The sequence below is a fragment of the Arctopsyche grandis genome, chromosome 1 (genome assembly GCF_051622035.1).
Source record: "Arctopsyche grandis isolate Sample6627 chromosome 1, ASM5162203v2, whole genome shotgun sequence".
NCBI lineage: Eukaryota > Metazoa > Arthropoda > Insecta > Trichoptera > Hydropsychidae > Arctopsyche > Arctopsyche grandis.
This window is the reverse complement of record NC_135355.1, coordinates 42,300,333-42,325,230: the sequence shown is the minus strand read 5'-3', so window position 1 is coordinate 42,325,230 and position 24,898 is coordinate 42,300,333. Positions and strand designations below refer to the sequence as shown.

At 35.2% G+C, this 24,898-nt stretch overlaps 1 protein-coding gene across 1 annotated transcript in view; it reads left to right on the top strand.

Annotated features, from left to right (window-relative positions):
* The window catches only part of sn (fascin domain-containing protein singed), a 44,931-nt gene that overhangs the window by 18,733 nt on the left and 1,300 nt on the right, over window positions 1-24,898 (top strand). The window contains exons 2-9 of the mRNA XM_077444075.1: window positions 3,080-3,327; window positions 9,448-9,556; window positions 15,851-15,998; window positions 17,214-17,456; window positions 17,883-18,054; window positions 24,266-24,422; window positions 24,500-24,661; window positions 24,747-24,883. Coding sequence (XP_077300201.1) covers window positions 3,090-3,327; window positions 9,448-9,556; window positions 15,851-15,998; window positions 17,214-17,456; window positions 17,883-18,054; window positions 24,266-24,422; window positions 24,500-24,661; window positions 24,747-24,883 — 1,366 coding nt within the window. The 5' untranslated portion in view covers window positions 3,080-3,089. The remainder of the gene's footprint in view (window positions 1-3,079; window positions 3,328-9,447; window positions 9,557-15,850; window positions 15,999-17,213; window positions 17,457-17,882; window positions 18,055-24,265; window positions 24,423-24,499; window positions 24,662-24,746; window positions 24,884-24,898) is intronic.

Sequence of the window (24,898 nt, the reverse complement as noted above, 5' to 3'; positions counted from 1 at the left end):
CGTGACGCGTCAGAAGAACACACACACACACACACACACAGCCTCGCAACGAATAGTCTCTCACAAGAGGTCTTATGAGAAAGCCAGTGTGGGAACGTTTTCACGCTCGGATAGACCCAAACAATGAGGTAAAAATGGCCACGTATGCAAATTCGGCCAACTAAAGCTGAAGGGTAATGACGATGCGCTGCCTACAACTACATATGTACATAGTTACATATGCATATGTATTCGTTTTCATTTTCGCGGCCAATGCAATTCTTGCCCATTTGCAACTCATACAACAAATTGCCAATTTATGTATATTATAATATATCGTGGCATTTGGAATTACTCATCTTAGAGCTCAGAGGTGATAACTAGAGGTCGGAATCTGAAGGGGCCGGAAACGTGCCGCCTATTGTACCATTGTTGTAAAAAAGGTTCGGTAAACCTTTAACAATGCATTTACAATCTTTGAACAATAAACAGCCCCTTCAGATTCCGAGCTCTAGTGATAACTTCGCGAGAGGTATTTGTTCGGGGCAGCGTTTTAAACATTGCAATAATATAGTATGTACAGAGACTTACTAATTATTTTGGAGCCCAATAATAAAAACATACTTATATATTTAAAAAAATAATTTTATTATGAAAATTATTTATTTTATTAAAATTGCGTATACAAAATTTAACAATGTGAAATATATTTTTTTTAATAAAACATTATATTTATTCGTGGTACTAATTAAACTATTCATACTTAAAATTTGAATAAAAATGAGGTATCTATATCTATATTTTTTTTTATTTTCTCGCTTTCAAATTAACAAACTCACTAATGATATCGTGAAATTTTAAATCACTCACTAATTTATGTTCTATTGACAAGAGGTGTAAATCAAAAAAGTGCGATCTTTGACTACTTACAGATCTCAAATAGTTTTTGATTATTCTTAATTTGCTGAAACTTCTTTCAGCCGTGGCTATGGTCGCTGGCATTGTCAGAAATAATACAATTGTACATCCAACTCGCTCAGTACATTCAATACATCCGTATGAAAACTTTAATAAATGTATTATTCATATATTATTTTTCGCCGTAAGAAAGTTTTGCTTCCCGCTCCTAGCGTCATTCAAATGTTTCAGTCGTTGACAAATGTCCCGTATTTTTTTTATTGTGTATTGTATACAAAATGCCGTCCCTTGGTTTTTAATGTAAAACTTATTTACTGAGGGGAGGGGGGGGGGGTATCACTAAAAATACCGTATTTATCGAGTACCTTCCCCGCTAGTGACTAGCGTAATCTATGTGCTACGTTCACCGAAGTAATGCTTTAAATAAATACTTTTTTTATATATGAACTCCAATGTGACATTTAAATACCCAACGGATGAAATAGAAGCTACTCCCCCCCTCGAGTCGCGCCCCTAGCGTATATTTATTTTCTACTTGTTTTTACCAAATTGTTGAGTTATCACTGTTGCACTCTAAGGACGCGAGTTTTTTTTTTCGTCTGTATGTGCACTTTAGTCGAAGCATTGTCATCGAAACATATCTCGCACCGGTGCATTGACTCGGTAGTTCATGATCGAAACGTGATCTTTACTCGTTTTTATTACATACTAGTTGTTTTACCCGGCTTCGCTCAGTATTTGTAATATAAACAGCTTAAACATGGCGAATGTTTTTTTATTTAATTTATTATATAATATTCAACCAATTGAATTGTCGTCATAGAAACTTTGTTATGTTTACGAAGTTCCCAACCAACAATACATATTTTCTTACATACTTACAAAGTCTCTTTCGAAATTATATATTAGAAGATTATTGCTGATTTAGCTCGACAATCTATCTAACTGCGTGAAATTTATAATTTTGTCGGTCTGCATTATCCTGTATACCAATCATAGGCGGGTTCAAGAGGGGTGGATTTTTAATTTAATGGCATTTTTCTGGATCCGCTAGTAATACCAATTTATAGTACATACATATCTCCTGTCTATCTAGGGTTGCTTGAAATACACAATACGTATCTCTTTACACATCGGATTTAGAGAGATCAGAAAAGCACAAAACTCGTCAGTATCGCTATTGTATGCAATCTTGCCATTGTGCTTCTGCTTAATATTCCAGCCGTATGTATCTTTACTCTAAAACAAGGATTCTCTTTTAAATTCTTCAGCAAGGTACAATTCTTTTACCTCTTCTAAAATTATATTTGGCTATATTTTCCTCTTTAATGTTATATTTCATATTAATTACATCTAGTTTGCAAATATGTACTTTGTTACTGGAGTTTCCAAACCCAAGTATCTAATCGATTGTTTTGTATGCACATGTAATAAGCAGGCTCGTTCACATGCATGTGTACAACATTAGTATGAGTATTTTTTTTATTTACAATATAATATCCAACCTGTTCTCGAGGCTCACATTTCTCTTGATCGACATATTATAATTATTCGACAAGACCGTTGCATCAATTTAAAAAAAAAATGCAGTCGAAATTTACATACCTATACCTCTTCTCTACATAAATATTTATGTTTGACACACTTCGTCTTCGAGTTTCTATTAAAATATTATTCTTCAATCAATTCCGATATTGTCTGCGGTGTTTAATCGGCGATGAAAGACGCTCTTATCCTGCTCCATTGGTCTCCTTTGTGTATTCTCTAATACATATGATCAGTATTCATTAGAACTTTCGTAGTGGCCACGAATCTAAACAAAGTGCAATGTTTACAACGAGGTCGACTCGACTCGACTCTCCACGGACAAGAACTAGAGACTCCACCGGTCAAACTAGTTCTACATATGTAGAGACGAACAGTAGTAGTGACCGATATCAACTCGGTGATAATAAATTATTATATTATTTGTTGAATTGTATCGTCCGTACAAGTGGCTAGCATTTTTTTTAATCTGCTCTTGAACTTGATAATCGAGAGTGAATTAACCGACCATGAATTAACATACATATCGTTCGAATAATAATATAGTTTCACTTTTGGCACTCGTGTGTGTACATTATACCGATGACTCGTGTCTTTGCTCCCCTTTTCATTGATTGATGGTTGTTTTTATTTTCAGGTAAATAAAAATGGATAAGATTAACGGCCACAATGGGCACCAAAATGGTGGCACACCGGCGAGCAATAACTGTTCAGGAGACATCATCACCCAGAACCAACAGAGAGGATGGTGGACTATTGGACTGATAAATGCCCGTTATCGCTATCTCACGGCTGAAACCTTCGGATTCAAGATCAACGCAAACGGTACTTCGCTCAAGAAGAAGCAAATTTGGACACTGGAGCCAGCCTCCAACGCGGGAGACAGTGAGTATTTATTTATTTGCCTCAGATGGAATTGTTTATTTTTTCTAGGACTAACTAAGTAACGCGTGCAACATCTTCGCACATGTTCATATTGTGCACACGTGCATGTGTTCAATTAAATTCCACATGGACGAAAAAATTACAAAAATATATATATACATATAATCTAACGGTTGATCACGTGTACATTCAAATACTTAAGTTTTGCGTTTTAGGATTAAACAATTACCTACATAAATTACGTCGTGTCGATAAGAATTTCAGTAACCGATACGAAGTTTCAGTTCGATAGGACTAACGTTGTTCAAAAAATACACAGACACACACACACATTTTTTCTAGATCATGAAAACATGATCAGTAATCGATTCTGAGTTCGAACCAGTAACAATCTCGAGTTCGAATTTTCGCATGATCACAAAACTTCATCTATTGTTACTACGTACATAGATAAAGTAAAAATTTTAATTAGATCGGTCGATCTTAAAACAATGCGAAATGGATGGATCTAATATGTTCCATGTAAAATGGAATACAATATTTATAATAATTATGGAACTCACTCAGCTATATTTTTTTTACATATACATATATGTATGTACCAGGAAGGTCTAACAGGTAAACCACAATGCGCCTTTCTGGCCAATTACAAATAATGCGGCATTTTTATTACACAATTCGCTGTATTACGAGACACTGGAAACTCGAAATTAACGAGGCATCTATGAATTGTACTTTAATCATACTCAAATAGTCGTGACATAGTAGATAGGGAGGTTTTTAGTCAATTTAATCGGGAACCGTTTCACCAATGAAATCAGAAAAATTGGCAAACTCTAGATAGGAAACGATCGACCTGGAGTCACAAATATCCAAGTCTGACCAGCAGCACTACAGATATACTCTGAAAAATTCTTTTCAATCGAGGTCAGCTCATGGGATCGAAACCGGCGCCTCTCGGTGCTAGGCAGAAGCTTAACGACCGAACTATGCTGCTTGCTAATAATCTAATAATCTCCCTAATCGAGAACAAATTGCCTAACTTTGGTTGGATAATTTTTTTCGGGCAATCTATCGAACCAAAAATTATTTTTCAATGTGATTTCATAACAAAATAACTTTAAATGTGCTCCATTAAATTCCTATCAATAATGTGCGGATAAAGTATCCGAGCGATAATATCATCTCAACTTATATTTTCATTTATAATGGTTTTTACAAGCCTCTTCTGTATTTCGCTCTTCGCTTATTGGTCTGACAACATATGTATATTATATCCTACATTCTTCCAATAGTTTTAAAACTTTGCCATTTTGCGCGGCTCGGTCAACAATAGATATTCAAATCAATTCCGCCAGTACGATGGTGAAAAATAATCGTAATAGACACGTTTAAAAAATACAATAATTTTGTACATTTTCTTTTCCGCCACCCTCTCGTTTTGTCAGATTTTAATTGTATTAACGCCTATAACTTTTTCTTTTTCACACTATATTTTATAAAATTTGCATTGTAGGTTCTCATCATCTCTCATATATATTTTTACTTCTTTCATAGTGTTAATAATAAATGTTAAAATGTTGATATTATAATGGTGATGAATCGATATGCTTGTTATGGCCAAATGCATCAGGCTCAACTGTCATTGTGTCATTTGTGACACTGACATCTCGCTGTACGTCTTTTTGTTTTGTTTTCAACTCGTTGTTGTAGATCTCAACACGATATGTTCCATACCATTCCCTTATATGTCATCATCATCATCATCATTTACAGCCATTCGCCATCCACTGCTGGATGAAGGCCTCTCCAACACGCTTCCACTCGTCTCTGTTTTGCGCAACACTCATCCATCTCATTCCGCACATTTTCCTAATTTCGTTCACCCATCTTCCTTGCGGTCTTCCTTTTACTCTTTTGCCTTCTCTCGGGTACCATTCAAGCACTTCTTTTGTCCACCTTTCGTCCATCCTCCTAGCTACGTGACCCGCCCATTGCCATTTCAATCTCTTCACTCTATCCACTATGTCCACTACCCTTGTCATATTTCTCACCCACGTGTTCCGCTTCCTGTCTTTCCTCGTTATGCCAAGCATACAGCGTTCCATACTTCTTTGAGTGCATTGGATTTTATTTTGCATCTTGGCGTTCGGTGTCCAAGTTTCACATCCATACGTCATCACTGGCAAAACGCATTGATCAAAGATCCTTTTCTTCAGGCAGAGTGGCATTTTTGATTTAAAAACAGCATTCATCCGTCCAAATGCACTCCACCCCAGTTTCATACGTCTCTTTATCTCTTCATTTTTACTACCAGACATGTCAATTATTTGACCTAAATATAAATAATTATTTACTACTTCTACTGGTTTATCATCTAAGGGGATGCTATCAGGCATGCAATAACTATTGAACATTAGTTTAGTCTTATCTACGTTAATTTTTAATCCTACTTTTCTACTTTCCCTGTCCAGCTGTGTTAGTCTGATAAGTAGGTCAGCTGAATCACGAGCTACTAAAACTATATCGTCTGCGAACCGAAGGTGACTCAAAAAGCGACCATTGATGCTTACTCCGGCTGTATCCCAATCCAATTTCCTGAAAACTCCCTCAAGCACCGCATTGAATAACTTGGGCGAGATTGTATCTCCTTGTCTTACTCCTTTTCCTATGCTAAATCTATCTGTACCTGAAAAAATTTTAACTGAAGCTGTGGCATTCTTATATATTGTAGCTAACAGTCCCACATAGGGTTCCGGCACTCCCTGTGTTTTTAGAGCGTTAAGTACTGCATTATGACTAACTGTATCGAAGGCTTTCTCATAATCGACGAAACCTAGGCACAGTGGCCGTTGATATTCGTTGGCGCGCTCGATTAGTTCGCCAACTACTTGGAGGTGGTCCATTGTGCTGAAATTTGCCCTAAACCCTGCCTGCTCTATAGGTTGGTTCTCGTCGAGGATATTCTTCAGCCTTTCTGTAATAACCTTCGTGAAGAGCTTGTAGACCGCTGAAAGTAGACTAATGGGTCGGTAGTTCTTGATATCGCTTTTGTCGCCTTTTTTGTGTATTAAAATGATAGTTGCGTTATTCCATCCTTCTGGTATAGCTTGGTTCTGGATGCATTTGCTGAAAAGCCTAGCTAAGATATTAATTAGGGGGGGGCCGCCACATTTTAGTAAGTCGATGGGAATATTATCTTCCCCTGGGGTTTTACCATTCTTTGCAGTTTTTAGCGCGGCCTCTACTTCGCTAGGCAATACTGCAGGAACCCTTTGGCCGTGTGTCGATTCCAGAGTGGGGAATTGGCCGTTGTCGTTCTCGTATAGTTTTGCATAGAACGTGTAAACTCTGTCTATGATTTCTTCTCTATTCCTAATTATTACTCCGCTCTCTGATCTGATTGCGATCATTTGGTTTTTGCCTAAGAAAAGATCCTGTTTGCACTTTTTCAGGCTACGGTTATTCTTAATGGTATTTTCTATTAGCTTGCTGTTAAAATCCCTGACATCCCTGACTATTCTCTTCTTAATTTCCTTATTTACTAGATTGTATTCTTGCTTATTATTATCCCTATCTAAATTCCTTTTATGCTTAATTAGGTTTTTTGTTTCCGCTGAAATTTTGCTTAATTTAATCTGTTTCCTGAAACCACCTAATTTCTTACCTGTTGAGGTTAGAACCGAACTAATTACAGTGTTCAATTCCTCGATGTCTGCTTCTGGGTTTAATTTCCCGTATCGATTTCCAAGTTCGAGTTCGAATTCCTTTTTCCTAGACCTTAGTTGAGCGAAATCTGGAGAGTTACTGCATCCTTTTATTAATTTCCTACGTTCGCAATTTATATTAATGGCCATCTTGGCACGGACTAATCTGTGATCGCTGCCTATATCTACTTTACTTAGAACACTAACGTCTTTAACGGAGTGCAGGGCATTTGTTAGGATGAAATCGATCTCGTTTCTGTCTCCTTTAGGACTCTCCCAAGTCCACTTATTGTTGGTGTTTTTCCTGAAAAATGAATTAGTGATGAAGAGCCTGTTGTGTTCTGCGAATTCTATGAGGCGATCGCCTCTGTCGTTTCTTTGGCCGGTACCAAAATTGCCTACTGCTCTTTCTGTGTTTGCCTTTTGTCCTATTTTTGCGTTAAAGTCGCCCATGATTATTTTAAAGTGGTGGCGGCTATTATCGTATGCGCCCTGTAGTTTTTCGTAGAAGTCTTCTATTTCCTCGTCTGGGTGGCTAGATGTGGGGGCGTACACTTGGAAGATTTGACAAGTGTACCTGCTCGAGATTCTTAATACTACATAGCATATACGTTCCGATATGTCGTTTATTTCTATAATATTTCTTTCTATTCTCTTATTGATAAGAAACCCTACTCCTCCTATTCTACCATTTGGTAGCCCTCTCCAGTAGAGACAGTTACCACTTTTTAGGATTATTTGGTTTTCCTGTTTTCGTCTTACTTCGCTAAGTCCTACTAAATCCCATTTGATACTTTCTAGTTCATTCTCTAATGCAAGCACACTTCCTTCACTCGATAACGTTCTTACATTGTACGTGGCTAAATACAGGTTTCTATTAGCTAAGCTATCATCCATCGTCACTCTTACCTTGTTGGAGGTTTGGATATTATTTTTCTCGCATTTATCCAAGATGTGTTGAGAAAAAGGCGGTACTTGAGAGAGATTTCCATTCAAGGAGTGAGTTCTTACCGCCATAAACTCTTCTCTGTGGTCAGCTTTGACATATAGTCATCCTAGGTATCACTTGGATCACTTATGAGTTATTACATGCCATTTAACAGGGTTACTTTGTAAGTGAAAGTAGTTAGTTATGATAATAATAGATTAGCAATTGTTATACTACTTTTTTACAGATCTTTATCGTGAGACGCCTCTTTGGAGACAACGGATTTATATATGTGAGTGCGGTTTGCAATTTAATATTTTAATAATAACTTTAGTAAAGTATATAAAATTACACGAATTACTTTAATATAATTTAAATATGAAAAAGAACTGATAGACAGTTGGGAAACACCGTTTCTGTTTGCTATTAAGTAAAGTTCGTTAAAGATTTTTGGCTGGAAGCAATTATGTGGAAGATTTATTGCTTCTGTGGGACCGACTTGGCTGGCGAAGGACCCTTTTTTTGTATTCAGGTAGGGAGATGTATCTCGTTTGACACCGATTTGACACAAAAATTAGCACAATATTTTTCGAAATAACTGATATAAAACCGCTTTTTACGACCGATTTGCTGTTTATTTTTACACTTAAATTATACTAGGATGCAATTAGTAAAATAAGTGATTAGATGGTTAAGTTAAATTTCGTGCAATAGCCGGGTTTAAGCGAGTAATAGCGGGAGGAACGCAGATGTATGTATAATATGGAGAATCATACAAAAATATCGTTTCATCACATTTTAAAATTTAGTCGAAGAAAGAATATACGAAATTGATATTGAAAAGAGATGATCGCTCTTTCGAACTGTATACTGTTTATGTGTGAATATGTACAATAATTTCTCTATACAATCGAAACTATCGATTTAATTACGATGAAAGTTGTACACATATAATAAGTAGATACATTAACAATGGAAAACGCATATCTTCCAACGATGATTTCTCATATACTTACATACATACATACATACATATATTATAATGGCTTGCAAAAAAGGCAATTTTTATTTGAATTCAAAGAAAAAGCGTTAACAATTCACACCTCTGTGTAGCTTTCGTATGAGTAGAACCATCACCTGTGGATGTAAACATTTTCTCCATCGTGTCGCATACTTTTTTTATCGCATATTTTATTTCAATCTCGTCGTGTGAAATTTTCATTATTATGCGAAAACTCTCACTGTGAGCTATGCACAATACAACACAACACATAACGATGCTGAAACGAGCTTAAATTATATGCGAAAATCCATTTTATGGCCGAGTAAAGCTATAACGGAGTATGCGAAAGCACGTTCTGTTGGCGTGTTCTACACCAAATTGCGTTTCACTATGCATCATATATTAATATTTACAACTCCTTTATTAATTGTTTATTTATACCATTTATGTTTATGGACACTCATTTTCGTCATCTTCCACAGGTATCATATACTTGCGCTCTCACCTCGACAAATATTTGGCTGTCGATTCCTTTGGAAATGTAACCTGCGAAAGCGAAGAAAAGGATGCGGGAAGCAAATTCCAAATCAGGTTGGTAAATTTTTCCTTAAATTATTTTAAGTATCACCTATTTTTACATACCTCCTTTACGTTTCACTTACGATTACAATTCAGGAAAAAGTTTGCCTCTTATCCGATCGTTTTCATACTTTGCCATATTGCTCATTTTGGTCATCAATATAAGTAAATGGATCCTCCGCCATTACGATGGTGCAAAAATATCATAAAAAAATATAAAAAAACACTATTTTACACACAATCCGTGTAAATGGGAAACTTGGGCATTGAATCACAAGGAAAAACAGAAAGCGAAATCCATGGGTAACAGACAATGTTGAGCAAGTGAAGTGAATGAATAATACATGTGTGGGTAATATGTAGAAACGGTTAAGAGGTGTACAAAGGAAGTGCTCGATTGATATCCAAGAGAATGTTAAGTCATTAGTAAGATGGGTGGATGAATTAAGGAAAATATGTGGCGTTAGATGGTTCAGTGTTGTTCAGAATATGTACATAGTGAATAATGGAAGCGTGAAATAAAATAAAACCATTGAGAAATAGTAAACGTGAAAATGAATTAATTAATTTATAAAAATAAACAACTGTTGTGGATTTTTAACATATGTACATACATGTGTATATCGCAAAATTCTAAAAATATGGTCCACAATGACGATGAATTTATGAATCATACTTTTAACAAAATATAATTTTCCTTAAAACTCGGAAACTGTGTTCAATCCTTCCTTCGATTTATTTATAAAAAAAATTGTAGTCGTGAATCAAAATATTAAAAGTATTGAAGCATAACGTTAAGCTGGACCAGATGGATGTTTCCCCGGGGGCAAAGATGACTTGCCCTTGAACTTTGGTCTTTTCACAAATCATCCCCTGTAATATTTCACTCGCATACATACGTTTATTTTTACTCCCTCGCCCTCAAGAGTTCTCCCCTCGAGAATTTTTACGTCGACTGCCTATTTTCAAACCCCACCATGTGTACAGTTTCGTCGACACTAAAATCGTTTCTGATTTGCTCTGTAAATAACGCGACACTTGTTTTTCTGTCTTAATTTATTCTATTGTATGTGATAAATCTATTGTCGCGTGTGGTCTACGTATGTAGTGAGTGAGATGGTCGTGCTTTTAAATTAAAACTTTTATCTGATGACAATAATTTAGTCAAGGTTGTAGTGAAGGTCTTTCCAACACCCTTAATTCTGAAATGCTACCCCCCTAGTATGTAAGTATGCGTGTTGTATATTTTTGTCCAACATTCGCACCCCTCCGAATCCACTTGTAACATCCGTGTGGAATGAAAGGGAGAGCGGAACCAAAATGCACTTCACTGCGGTGTATTATTGAATTATGTACACACACGTATGCACATTTCTCGTCTGGCTATGAAATATTTTATACATAAACTTTTACGTTATCGATGAGGTTAATTACATACATATGTACGTTGTCTTTTATCCTGAAACCGCTACCAGCGAATTTTAAATGCAACACTCGACTATGTACCCTTTAACCTCCAGTTAACCCTTTGATTGCTGACCAACGCCGATTGGCGTTTTCCCAACAAGTCCATGAGCCTGAAATACGCTGATAGGCGTTGTTTTTTGAGCATGTAAAAAATAAACAAGAATGCTGCCCGCTAAGCCTTTCCACGTAGCATTGGAAAATAATGCATTGAACATGGGTCGTGTAATCCGTGGCAATGTTTATAAAGAATGGTTTACACCGGAATTCATTAATAGACTTCTTTTGTTTATTTTATATTGTTGCAAGATATATTAAAGAGTCTAAACACACCTTTACAAAACTCGGAATCCTCGGCGGTAGTAACCTAGGGTTTGTTTGGATTAGCTACAGATTTTATACCTGCTTTCTATTGGATTTCTAAATAATTCTAGTTGGAAACGTTGGCGAAATTTTCAGTGTGGCGGGCTTTCAACAGAACTCAAATGGTTAACAGATACATATTTGAAATTGAAATTTTTTAAATTTAAAAGAATTTAAAATTTTTATCAGAAACTCCTTAGAATCTTATCGGAATTGCAAATATACATATTTTCAGAATCCTTTCATACTGTGATTATTATGTACGAGGGGAATTTTTCAAGTAAGAATTATATTTGCCTTCATTTATGTATAAGGTTTTTCAATACGATGAGGGGTTTTTTTTTTTAATAAAATTACAAATAATTGCGATAATCAAGGCTATGTTCAATGTCATTTATTACAATGTACTTTATATATGAAATTTAATTTTTGAGACACCTTCAATCCCATTTTTTTTTCAATATGTTGATTTTTCGTATGCGTAATTTTCTTTCCATCACCAAATTCTTTCACTTCTTGTTATCATATCCTTTATTACTAACGCAAGTCTCAAAAATATGTACACTACCGTCCATATGTTTAAGACCAAAGTGTTTTTGGAGCATATTTTACACAATTTTGGACCAATTTAAAAAATATAAACTCAGTTATGTTCAAAAAATACGCATTTATTAAAATAAATAAAGATATTACAACAATTAATAAACATAAAATTATAAAAAAATAAAAACGTCAAACTGAACTTTCGTCAAAAAACCCACCCTTACTTTTAATCACTGCTGCACATAGTCTCGGCATTCTATTTATTAAATTTTGAAGTGTGATGGGAGGTATGGACTTCCAACTTTCCTGTAGATGATTCCAAAACTTATTTATGGATGTTGAGCGATGGATTCTGGTTCGTCTGTCCAATTCGTCCCACAAAAGTTCTATTGGGTTTAAATCGGGGGATTGAGGAGGCCAGTTCATGATTTTTAAATTATTTTTTTCTTCTTCTTGTTGTAAGAAGTCCATGCATAGCTTTGATTTATGTTTTGGGTCATTATCTTGTTGGAATATAAAATCATGCCCACATAAGTTCCGGCCGCACGGCAAAACTTGTTCTTTTAAAATTTTCAAATACCCTTCTTTTTTTAAAATTCCATTAATTTTGATTAAAATCCCAACTCCAGCTCTTGAGAAACATCCCCATATCATTATGGATCCACCACCATACTTGATTGTTGGCAGCACACAGTCTGGCATCATTTTTTCTTGGGGAGTGCGCCGGACGTAAACTCGTCTTTTCGAACCGAACAATTCAAACTTCGATTCATCGGACCAAATCACTTTTGACCAATCTTCAATTGACCAATTACGATGCTGAAGAGCCCAAGCTAGTCTTTTCGCTTTATTATTTCTTCTTAATAATGGTTTTCTTACTGCTATGCGCCCTTCCAGCTTCACTTCCATCAGCCGACGTTTAACCGTGGTGACCGATACTTTTTTGAAGGCTGTCTTTTCTATGTCAGAGGCGATTTCTGGTGCCGTTATCCTTCTATTTCGCTTGCTCAATAATATCATTTGTTGATCCAATGCTTGTGTTGTGATTCTGGGACGTCCTGATTTTGATAAATCCATAATGTTGTTAGAATTTTGGAATTTTTTTATCGTCTGTTGTACTGCAGTCTTCGAAATATTCAAATTTTCGGCGATATATCGTTGGGTTTTTTGCTGTTTGTAAAGAGCAATAATGGCTCCTCGAGTTTCCATGGTGAGATTTTTATTTTTTCCCATATTTCTTCAAAAATTTTTGTCCTCTTTATGTATTATAAATTTTTCCGCTAGTACGACTTCAAAGTCTGACTGATCAGATTAAACTGAACCAAATTCATTTAGGGTTTATTATTTTGAACTGTTTCGATGTCATATCAGCAGGATAAAATAACAAAAAAAGTTCGTAACATAAACTGCGTATAGTAGAGTTGTCGAATTGCAACATGTGTCGATTCGTCACGCGGTGTCTTTGAGCCCATTTTGAACCCTTATATAAAAAAAACAACAAACCAATGGGATAATCCCTGTTTTTTTTGCTCAAATTAAATCCAAGGGTGTAGGGAAACAAATGATACCCATTTCTTTGAACTATTTTACGCTAAATTATTTTAATGGACATTAGAAATCGAGTTATAGGTTTGGTCTTAAACATATGGACGGTAGTGTATGTACTTTCATTGTGAAAACAAATATTATGAGCTGCAATAAGTTGTTGTCAGTTTTGTTAGCAGTGGGTTAAAATAATGATTGGTTTAGAGGGGTCGAATTTTGCACCAGGTATGTACCTTCTACCTACATATAATATATGAAACAAAACGCACAGGGCCACCCTTCTGAATTTATTTTGAACCCCTCGGGGCAACCTGCCAAATTGGGGAAAGTCCCCCCCGTCTCTTAAGTATTCTGCGCATGCTCTGGAAAGCAGTCGATTCTAGAATATAAATTGCAGGTAATTTTGACCAAACGACCCGGTATTATATTAAATATATGTACGTACATACATAAGTATTATATAATATGTACATTTCCGTAGCACACAGATTTCATATGATTCATAACCCTCCTAATTCTTGACTACACACGTCTCTCACGCGGTGAATGGCGGACTTTCCGACATGATAAATACGCATTCGGATTGCATGGGATTTTTCAATAACCATATTTAATCTTATGGCGTTTATGTTGTGTATCATTTGCATAATAAGTACGATACATCCGGCGTTCGAGGGTCATTCCTTATCACATTTTAATGCACGCGTCTCGCTTTTTTTTTACTGGGGTGCTATTTTTGTGGCATGAATATTTCATGGGCTTCTGTGACATGCGTAATTCGCATGTTAAATATAATAGACGATAATAATTCGTCATTAAACTAAATTGAAACTATCGTCCGTCATTCACAAAACGTATTTAGAGAAGTGCGTGGTGGATACAAATCAATCGCAATTTTATGATTAGAATTTTTTATTGTTAAATCGAGAAATTTGTCGCTCACTGTGAAACTTTTCGTAACCATCAATTTTCAACCGACTAAAGGTATGTTCATACTTAACAGCACTGCACGGCTTCAGCACTGCACGACTCCGTTTCAAATATGTCATTTTATTACATTTCTATTCATATCTACCTACACGTCGCGGTCACGTCGAGTTCACAGCACTTTGGCCGAGTGCAAGGCAAAATCGGCTTACTTATACATTACAAGCCATGACGATACGGCGCAATATTGCTTACGTCGTATTGTCGAGTACTTACAATATGAAGTGCATTCGTAGCTACACGTCAGAATACAAGTCAGATGTGCATCTCATGTTAAAGAATATAAAAAAACCGAAGAAGAGTTTTGGACACTGTATAAGGAGCTTGTGGATGATGGAAAAAAAAATTTAAATATTTTTTTTATATTTGCACCAAAACCATGTCGAAAGATTGAACAGCTGTCAACTGTCACTATCGATAATTGGTCCAAAACAGCAAAGCGGCTGACTCATGGCACGTAATTCGCGTGTATATTTCCACGATGGCCAAAAAAAACGGATACGATACGTTGACGGATGTTGCTGTAAGGTATGAACAGGAAATTTCGGGTACTGCTGTAAGCCTGCTGTGGCGTAAACGTGACGGTTGGTATGAATATACCCATACAAAATGTACCAAAGAATATTTTTCGTACGGCCGGATACCTGCTGAAGTCCGTACGTGATGACTAGGTATGAACAGACCTTAAATCGATCCGTAGATTATACATTTACAATTTTTTAGTTTGTTTTAACTTTCATCCGTCCGAGCAAACGGCGAATGATTCTTCTGGTTTATCATAAAATACTTATGTAGTTAAATGTTTCAATTGACCGACAAATGAATGGGAACTGAGATTGGAACACGTCATGTGAACTTAACCCACGATGAAGTTCAGTAGAAAGTTCAACTGTTATATAAAAGGCAAACAACGCTTTATTGCTGGTGAATCGTGTGAAAGAAAAAGTGCAATAACATTTTGCATATAAAAATTGCACAATGGACATTTTATTTTTCGTCCGATGAAATGTTTGAAATTTGGATCATCGTCAAATCTGTTTTTTCTCCCCATCGAAATACGAGCTGGTGTAATTTCGCTTTTCCTATCTCCGATCCATCTACGAATAATACAGATTTATGTACACTCTCACTTTGAAGACCGGACACCAATCAAATGCACATTTGTAAGTCGGACGATCCATTCAGATGATAAATTGGCACCTTTCATCGTCTTCGAATTCTACTTTTCTGTATGACTCGACATCTTCTGGTGAATTCTAACGGACTATATCGAATCCCCACTATACTTTGTCGTACATACATACGTATATAGGCATAGAAGCACTTTCTTAATATAATGCATACGTACATAAATATATATACCTACTTCAGTCAACTAATCTGTTTTGTTTGTTTTCTTTTTAGCGTTGCTGAAGATGGCACCGGACGTTGGGCTTTGCGAAACGTAACCCGAGGCTATTTCTTGGGTTCAAGTTCTGATAAGCTCACGTGCACGGCCAAAGCTCCAGGCGATGCCGAGTTTTGGCACGTGCATCTTGCTGCTCGTCCTCAAGTTAGTATAATTTCTTTTTACTGTAATTTATCTCCACTATTCATAAAAAAAAACTTCTACAACTATATATTTTTTTTAATAAGTACTAGAAAGTCGAGAACATGCCGGTGGTTATTATCTTCTGAAGTCATTAAAAAAAATCACATTGCAATTATTCAACGCTGGTAAATGGATCGTTGACTTAATTAAGGTTATCATTCACCTTCACGACCCAATCTTCGATAGTTTTCAACTTGCATTTAAAACGTTACGACTTGGAAAGCTCTTGGAATTCATTTCTTAATTAAATGGCATACATTTCAATAAATATAATTTACGTATATATTTAAGTAATTTGTATCGGAATTAATCGCCATCCAAAAGTGTGAAAATCACTTTGTAGTTTTGTCATTTTTATTACAAGCCTTATATCAGCTTGCTTTCGCTTTTTCGTCTGACAAAATTTGGGTTTGATATTAACACACTTCCGATCGTTTTCAAACTTTGCCATTCTGTTCGGTTTGGTCATCAATATATGTGTAAATCAAATCCGCTAATACGATGGTGAAAAATAATCGTACTATACGACACATTTAAAAAATGCTACAATTTCGATCTTCTTGACGTCTAATGATAAGTTGCCGTATTTATTTCCCTTTTCGCCACCCTCTTACTTTGTCAGATTTTAATTGTTTAAACGCCTATAACTTTTTAATTTTCACACAATATCTCATTACAACTTCAAATCCCGACTAATTACATATAATCGCAGTATTGGGTAATCCCAATACTGCGACATATTTACATAGCGAGTTTAGAAAGTAAATCTAAAGGTGAGCTAAAGTTTTGATTTTTATTAGAATTTTAACGATAAAACTGCCGGAGAATGGCACCGTTACCTTATATTGTACATATGTTGAGAAAAAGAACAGGTTGCATCGGAGTTTTTGAAAAATATTGGTTTTTCAGCTGTTCATTTGAAATAGTTTAGAAAATATAATAAAACCTGAGACCACCTGGTTAGGATTTAAGTTAATGGATGTCCAATTCAATCAGTAAAATTTGACAGTCCAAATTTTTCTGTTCGCTATTGACCCACTCTGAGTTGTCTTTCTGCACCCAAGTAGTGTTCTAAAATATGTATCAGACACAAACTCAAAATTAGCATATGCATATGTGTTTGTTTTATTAGTGATTTGATTTACCATTATAAATGGAATTTCCACAAATGTACAGGTGAACTTGCGATCGGTGGGAAGGAAGCGGTTCGCTCACCTGTCCGAATCTCTGGACGAAATCCATGTGGATGCTAACGTTCCATGGGGTGAAGACACATTGTTCACCCTCGAATTCCGTCAGGACGAAGGTGGTAAATACGCCCTGCACACCTGCAACAACAAGTACCTCACGAGTGGTGGAAAATTGGCAGAGAAATGTGGCAACGAGTGTCTCTTCAGCGCAGAATATCACTCTGGACAGGTATGACACTATCATACTATTGTATTTTTATGACCGATTTTTTTTCGCATTTGTTTATATTTATATTTCGCATTTATTGTTAGAGAAATTGAGTAAGCTGGGATTGGGTGGGAAAGTATTAAGTTGGTTTGAATGTTATCTGAATAATAGAATATGTAAAAATTAATTTAGTTTCTAAAAATTTGATTATTTCATATGGAGTACCACAGGGGTCTAAATTAGGACCTATGTTGTTTATTTTATATATATTAATGAATTGTGAATGATATTTTATGTAAGGACTTACAGAATGTAAGTGAGTAGTTATGCGAGAATAAACTGAATTTAAGTAAGACCAAAATTATGTGAATGAATAATAAAAGCATTGTGAGTGATAGAACTATTGTGTTTGTTTTTATCTAATTCCGATTCGTGTTGTGATTGCAGTTGGCTCTCCGTGATGCAGCCGGTGCATATTTGTCGCCGATCGGCTCGAAGGCCGTTCTCAAAACTCGTTCTCAAACGGTCACCAAAGATGAACTGTTCTCTTTGGAAGATTCTCTTCCGCAAGCTTCGTTTATTGCAGCGCTCAATTCAAGATATGTCTCGGTTAAACAAGGTGAGTTGCTCTTCTTCTTATCGACGTTTCCAATTCCTACATTTTACCCCATTTGCATGACAATTTCAAAATCGAATCTTCACTGGTTTGTGTGTAATACATAATCATTGAAGCTATGATATCTAATATATTATAATATATGTAGGTCTTTGTTCCATTTATGAAGGCCTCCTCCCATCCTCGCTGAAAAGACAAACACGATAGATTCGTACTGCTTTCGAGCACTTCTGAAGAGTAGGGGTGGGCCTTCGTAAATAGAACGACCTCTAAAAATTTTGAATTGAGACTATCCCTCCATTCAGGGGCGTCATTTCAGCTTTTCCAGGGGGGGGGGGGGCAAAATTTTTGACCAGTAAAGAAAGTTAAAATTTTCATTCAAATCCATAATAACACATTAAATAACATGGATAGTCCCGTTCAAATCTAGGGGGGGTGGCTGCCCATCCCAGCCCTCCCAAATGACGCCCCTGCCTCCATTCAATAAACATTGAGTTCGAACATTATCATAAAAGTTAAATACTGTCAAGTCATTTATTGTGAAATGCAGACTGCTTTGTAAAAACTTTTTGCCAAATTTTGATTTGTGTCACGGCTATCGCAAACGAGCTTCATATGTACATACAGTGGTGTCATCCAATTTCCGTAACAACGACTTTTCAATGGGTTTCTTATAAATTCATCAATGGCTATTGAGGCCGAGAAATGATACTAGCACAGGCTATTTCGGACTATATAAATGAACAAATCTATGGATTTAGACTTGTACATATTTTTTTTTACATATTGCAGGTACATATGTAAATCAAATTCAGATATTTGTGACAGCAGGTAGGATGATTTTTTCCAATTTTGAGGAACCTTGGCAGACTCTGATAAGAAACGATCGACTTGGAGTCACAAATATCCAAGTCTAACCAGCAGTATTAAAGATTAGCACGGGATCGAACCCAGTAATCTTTCGTTGCTAAACATAAACGCAACCACCGAGCCATACTGCTGGCTCGCATATATAATACATATGTAGTATCTCATAGTTCAAATAATATATACAGACGTATGCATACTATATATGTATGTATGTACATTTACATGTTGATTTATCGCTTTTAAATGAACCAAGCTGTTAATGGGTCTATAGATATGGTAAACTACTTATTGACTAAACCATATTATCCAGAGTAACGTCAGCTACAATAAACTATAGAATCGCACATCATAAATACTATCATAAAACGATCTGCAAACATAAATACAATCGTAGTATGTACATATTATCGAATGATAATTTTGTGCAATGAAGCAATATACATACATATAGATTATTTATTGTTTTTGATGAAATATATATTACGTAAGGTGTATTGTAAATAAAAATAAAAACGCACATATTTGTAAAAAATGCGAAATATTATACATACATATAATAAAATATTCAAGATAATAACACCGGATACGATCAATATTTTGATTCGGTTGGCGTATTTCGACATCCTACGATATGACGCGAATACGAATTCGATTTCGCACGTGCTCTTATCAGATCACAATATGCAATGCATATTATACATTGTACTACATATGTATGTACGTTTTTAAAATTACATATGTTTACTACCCATGAAAAACTTAATTGTAAATACTTCTGAATGAAATCTTAAAGGCAGCTGGGAAAATGGATTCACATATTTTTATACATAATCCATTCGTACTGCGTATTTCTAAATAAAATGTTTTGAAAATAAACTTTTTTGTTTATTAAAGATATTTAGATCGTATTGTTCTTTACATTGAAATAATATATCAAATGTATGATACATGTGAGATTATTAAATAAATTTGATGCGACCACGAGACTTTTCTGCATTATAGGAACTATACTTAATACATACTAAGGCTTCCAATCCCGGGATCCCGGTGTTTTCTGGTACCGTGAATCCCGGTGCTGAAACTAATCTGAATACCGGGATTACGGTGCTGTCAAAATTTCTTTAAAAATAATAAAGAAAGAACATAAAACAAAATTATATAATGAACAGTAGTGGTATGAGCAATGACAGTCATAGTCCATTTGTATTCTCTGACCCGTTTTGACGCCGGCTTGCCATTCCTACGAAATGGCCTGTATTGTGTTACAGATTTTGTGCTCAACTGCAATGATATTTGCAACATATTTTGACTGATTCGAACTCGGAATCGATCACTGATCACGTTTTCACGTGTGTCTTTTCCCGGTACGTCAGTGTATTTTGGGGAACACCGTATGTCATATCGAACTGAAACTTAGTATCGGTTACTGAAATTATTATCGTTACGACGTAATTTTTTTTCAAATTTTCAAGTCGACCGGAAATGGTACCTCCCATTGTAGGAGTTCTCTTTTTTTACTAGCCTCTTTTCAGCTTGCTTTCGATTTTTTCGTCTGACAATATTTGGGTTCTTATCCACACTCTTTTGTTTCGATGAATAATTACTAGACGGTACAAACTATTTGTAAAAAACGAATCAATGAATCAATTTAATATTAGAAATCTAAAAATTAAAGGATGTCTTTTATTTAATATTAGAAATCTAGAAATGGATGCGAACCGAAAATTTAATGAATGTAGCCAAACTCTCAAAACAAAAACGCCAATATGAGGAGAATTTTTTGCGTGAAACATCGGGACAGTTTGCAAAATGCAATTGAACGGTTTTGAAATATGAAAAAATGCAATTGAACATTTTTTTCCTTTTTTTTTTTGTTATACATTTGATTTCCCGGTGCTAGCACCGGGATCCCGGGATTGGAAATTCCTAGCACCACAATTCCGGTGCTGAAGTAATCTTCCGGGATTGGAAGCACTAATACATACATACATACATACCTCTGGATATTCAATTCACATTGTGGTATATTTAAACACTAAATATATGTAGAACATATTTTGTTCGAATTAGTCACTTTTATATTTACGTATGTCTGCGAATACTCTCGTCATGACATGTGCAACGCGTATGCATTAAAATGCACGTGCTTTTTTTAACGTGCAAAATAATCTTTGAACGTTCTTTGTGAGCTTCGTATGAACAAAAGATTTTGTCACTGATGATTAGTGTTAATCGTTTCGCCACTAGTCACCAGCCACCACTTTTAATCACATTGTCAATTAAAATCACACAAAGTGTGATTGATGACAGTGATATTTATACATAGCAGACGTTGCAAAATCTCTACGGCCGTTTTAACAATTGGAAAGTCAGTTTTGCAGAGGCGATAGCCAGATGTTGATTTGCTTCATTTCTTGCGCTCGACTAGCTTTTTCCTTATATTTGAACATCTCATGCACCTGTCGTATACCATTTATCCGAAAAGGTGTATAAACTTTGATGGAAATATTTTTTAATTGTTTTTTTTTATCATCAGTTGTAAGTACCCACATATATTTGTATGTACGTATTATATAATCGTTATCAAATGAAAAACGGTATACGAAAATGATGTTATCTTGCGAGGGTCGTGTAGTCTGCAGACCAGACGGCAGAGGATCCGATAAATAATCTGATCTGGGCCTCGACTTGGTATCGAATCGTTTCCCGAGTGCAGGAAAAATTCCGTTAAATTCGAAGATCACATTTACAGTTGCGATCGAGTGAGTGCAAAATCGACAGAATCCACGTAAAAGCGAGGCCAACAAACTCGCGGTTAATTGCGGTCTAATTAAGTAGTCATCGCACTCGTGTTCGCTCATTTCGTAAGATTATTTCATGGATTACAATGCATTTAATAAAAATACATTTGCATATATATAATAATAATAGTGTAGTTTGGATATCACTATCGGGTAATGAATAAATTTTAGCAGCTTGCCTTGTGTGAATTTTTAAGTTACCTGTTTTTCCTTGTGCAAAACGACATGATAGTGCGGAAATAGGCCATCATCAGCAGACCGTATCGTTCTTGGACTTGGCCTAGCACATCCGTGGCAAACCTATGGCACAACACTGCCGTTTTAAAATTGCTCTTAAGCCTACAACTACATATTATACTTTATATGTATCTAATATATAATTTCGAAAGAGACTTTGTATGTATTTATATTAGGTTGGGAACATCGTAAACAAGTCAAAATTTCTATGACGTCGATTCGATTTTTTTTTTTTAATTCAAATAAATTTAATAAAAATAACAAATGAATATTTACTATTAGATTCGCCATGTTTACGCTGTTTATATTACAAATACTGAGCGAAGCCGGGTAAAACAACTAGTGTATAATATTATAACCGAACTGCAGCAGTGACTGAACGTTACAATTTACTGTTTTTTTTTCATATTTCATTTTTACTTTATTACTATAGTGCCATGTCATCATATATATTCGTTTATTTTATCGAGATAAACCAGTTATCAATATAATTTTTGTTATTAATCCACAAGAATAGTCGAAATGTGATTTTTATAAGTGGAATTTTATTTAATTCTCATATAAAGACAAGTTAATATATTATCCCTATTAATTCGATTCAGATTCGTGTAAATACGAGTAAATACTAGTACGAGCTTTTAGTCCGCAATTTTTAGTCCGATTTAAAATTCAGCACACTTCCAATTAACCATTTTAAACGAAAACAAAAAATAGTGTGGCCAGAACACTATCCCAATGAACATCTTTCAATAGAAAATACTCAATATAAAATAGTATTAACAGTGGGAAAAAATCCCAAGTGAAAATACGTATTTTTGACTTTTGATTTGAACTGGACGACTACTTAAAGAGATTTGAAAGCTGAAAAGTACTACAAATGAAAGATAAAATACCCGACTATAAATTCCAATATTCATTTTGAACGGGAAATTGACAGATTTTGAGACATCGACCGAACAACACCAAGATATAGAAAAATCGCGCGATTTAAAAAACACATATCTCGGAATCTCGAGCCAATCAACATTTTGTATTACCAGATTCGTGTTTACTGGGCATAGATCTATAAGAAAAGTCATATCTCGTCTCTGAACCATTTTTCGTGTCCAACAGTGTAGTAGATCAACAAAAAACTTTAAAGCGAACCGTAAAATTTAAAGCGAATATGTATGTATATTTTAAATTTTTAAATAAATACTGTTAGTGGAATATAAAAAATATATATCTGAAACGTCTTTGAGGCTATTTCCACAACAGGATGTGTCAATGGAATTCGACAGCCCGCCAAACGCATTTGATCAATTTTTCGCATCAACTTATTCAACTTGCTATTGTAAAGGCGGTCGCAGTCGGTTTGGTATTGAGGCTAATATCTGAGCTATGTCGAACTATCGTTGATCTCTCAATACCGGTATCTCGAGGGTAGACGAAGATTATCTCTCATTATACGAAAGAAACAGAGCAAGACCGTCGGATCGGCAAACACCAGCTCGAACCGCCCATTTTTATGTATCTGATACAGTGGTCTTCAACTTACCGCTGCATTTATAACCCTGGAACATTCAAAGCTGATGCTTTTCAAGATACCCTGATTTTGACTTTCGATAAATACGAAGACAAAATCATTATAATAAAAAATAATAAACCTCTTTAATTTAAAGTCAGTCGAAACATCAATGAACTGGTCTGTTTTACTAGAAATTTCGAGCTATCGTATCGTAAGATTCGTCAGCAGAATTTTGAACATAATCTAATTTTTCATGGCCGGCAAGAAAATATTTCAGAAAACGATTTTTGCATATCCAATAATTGTTTCAGCAAACAATCCTTATCATTTTTACTCTCTTCAACACTGTTACTTACCAAATACTTAAACAAATTTGAAATGTTGCGACATTAACTTTAATCCGACAAAATTTCAATTTACACTTGAAATTATAAGTACTAAGTACGAATCTGTAATACATATTTGTCATTTCTTCAATCTTTAATTCAGGTATACATACATACATATGTATGTATAATACATAAAAAATATATTTTTCTTTGTTTGATATGAACAAATCTTCCTGCATTGCCACAATACTTGGATTGAAAGACGCTGATCTATCTGGTTGTTACTATTGTACTATTACTAGTGTGTCTACTACCTCTTTTTATCACTTATTAAAAAAAAAAGCTATGATTTCCTGTTGTAAATCTTCAATTTATTGAACCATAAAACTCTTTGTTTCTATCATTTTATGAGCGCAAGTATTCAGTCTTGAAATATTTTATGTATAAATAAAATCCATTTAATGTTTCAGGTGTCGATGTGACTGCAAACCAAGATGAAATTTCCGATCACGAAACGTTCCAACTGGAATTCGATTGGTCCACTCGCCGTTGGTATGTACGCACCATGCAAGATCGCTATTGGACTCTTGAAACAGGCGGTGGTATTCAAGCTTCTGGAGACAAAAAGTATGATTTCTTCAAATCCGTTTTGCCTTTTTTGATTGCGTATTCAAATGTTAATATTTTTTTATTTTATATTTCAGATCTTCAAATGCTTTGTTCGATTTGGAATGGCAAGGCGACGGTTCCGTATCATTCCGTGCCAATAATGGTAAATATATTACTACTAAACGTTCCGGTCACCTCTACGCTAATTCTGACGCCGTCGATGACAATTGTAAATACTACTTCTATTTGATTAACAGGTAATTTGTTTTCACAATTTTTTACTGTGACAGTTTGATTCGAAAATATGCACTAAAGTTTTTTTTTGTATTTGTTTTTAAACAGACCTATTTTGGTATTGAAATGTGAACAAGGATTTGTTGGTTTTAAATCCTCCACTAGTCCTAAGCTCGAGTGCAATAAAGCCACATATGAAACCATTCAAGTAGAGAGGGGACCCAAAGGAATCGTCTATTTCAAAGGTAAAACACATGCAT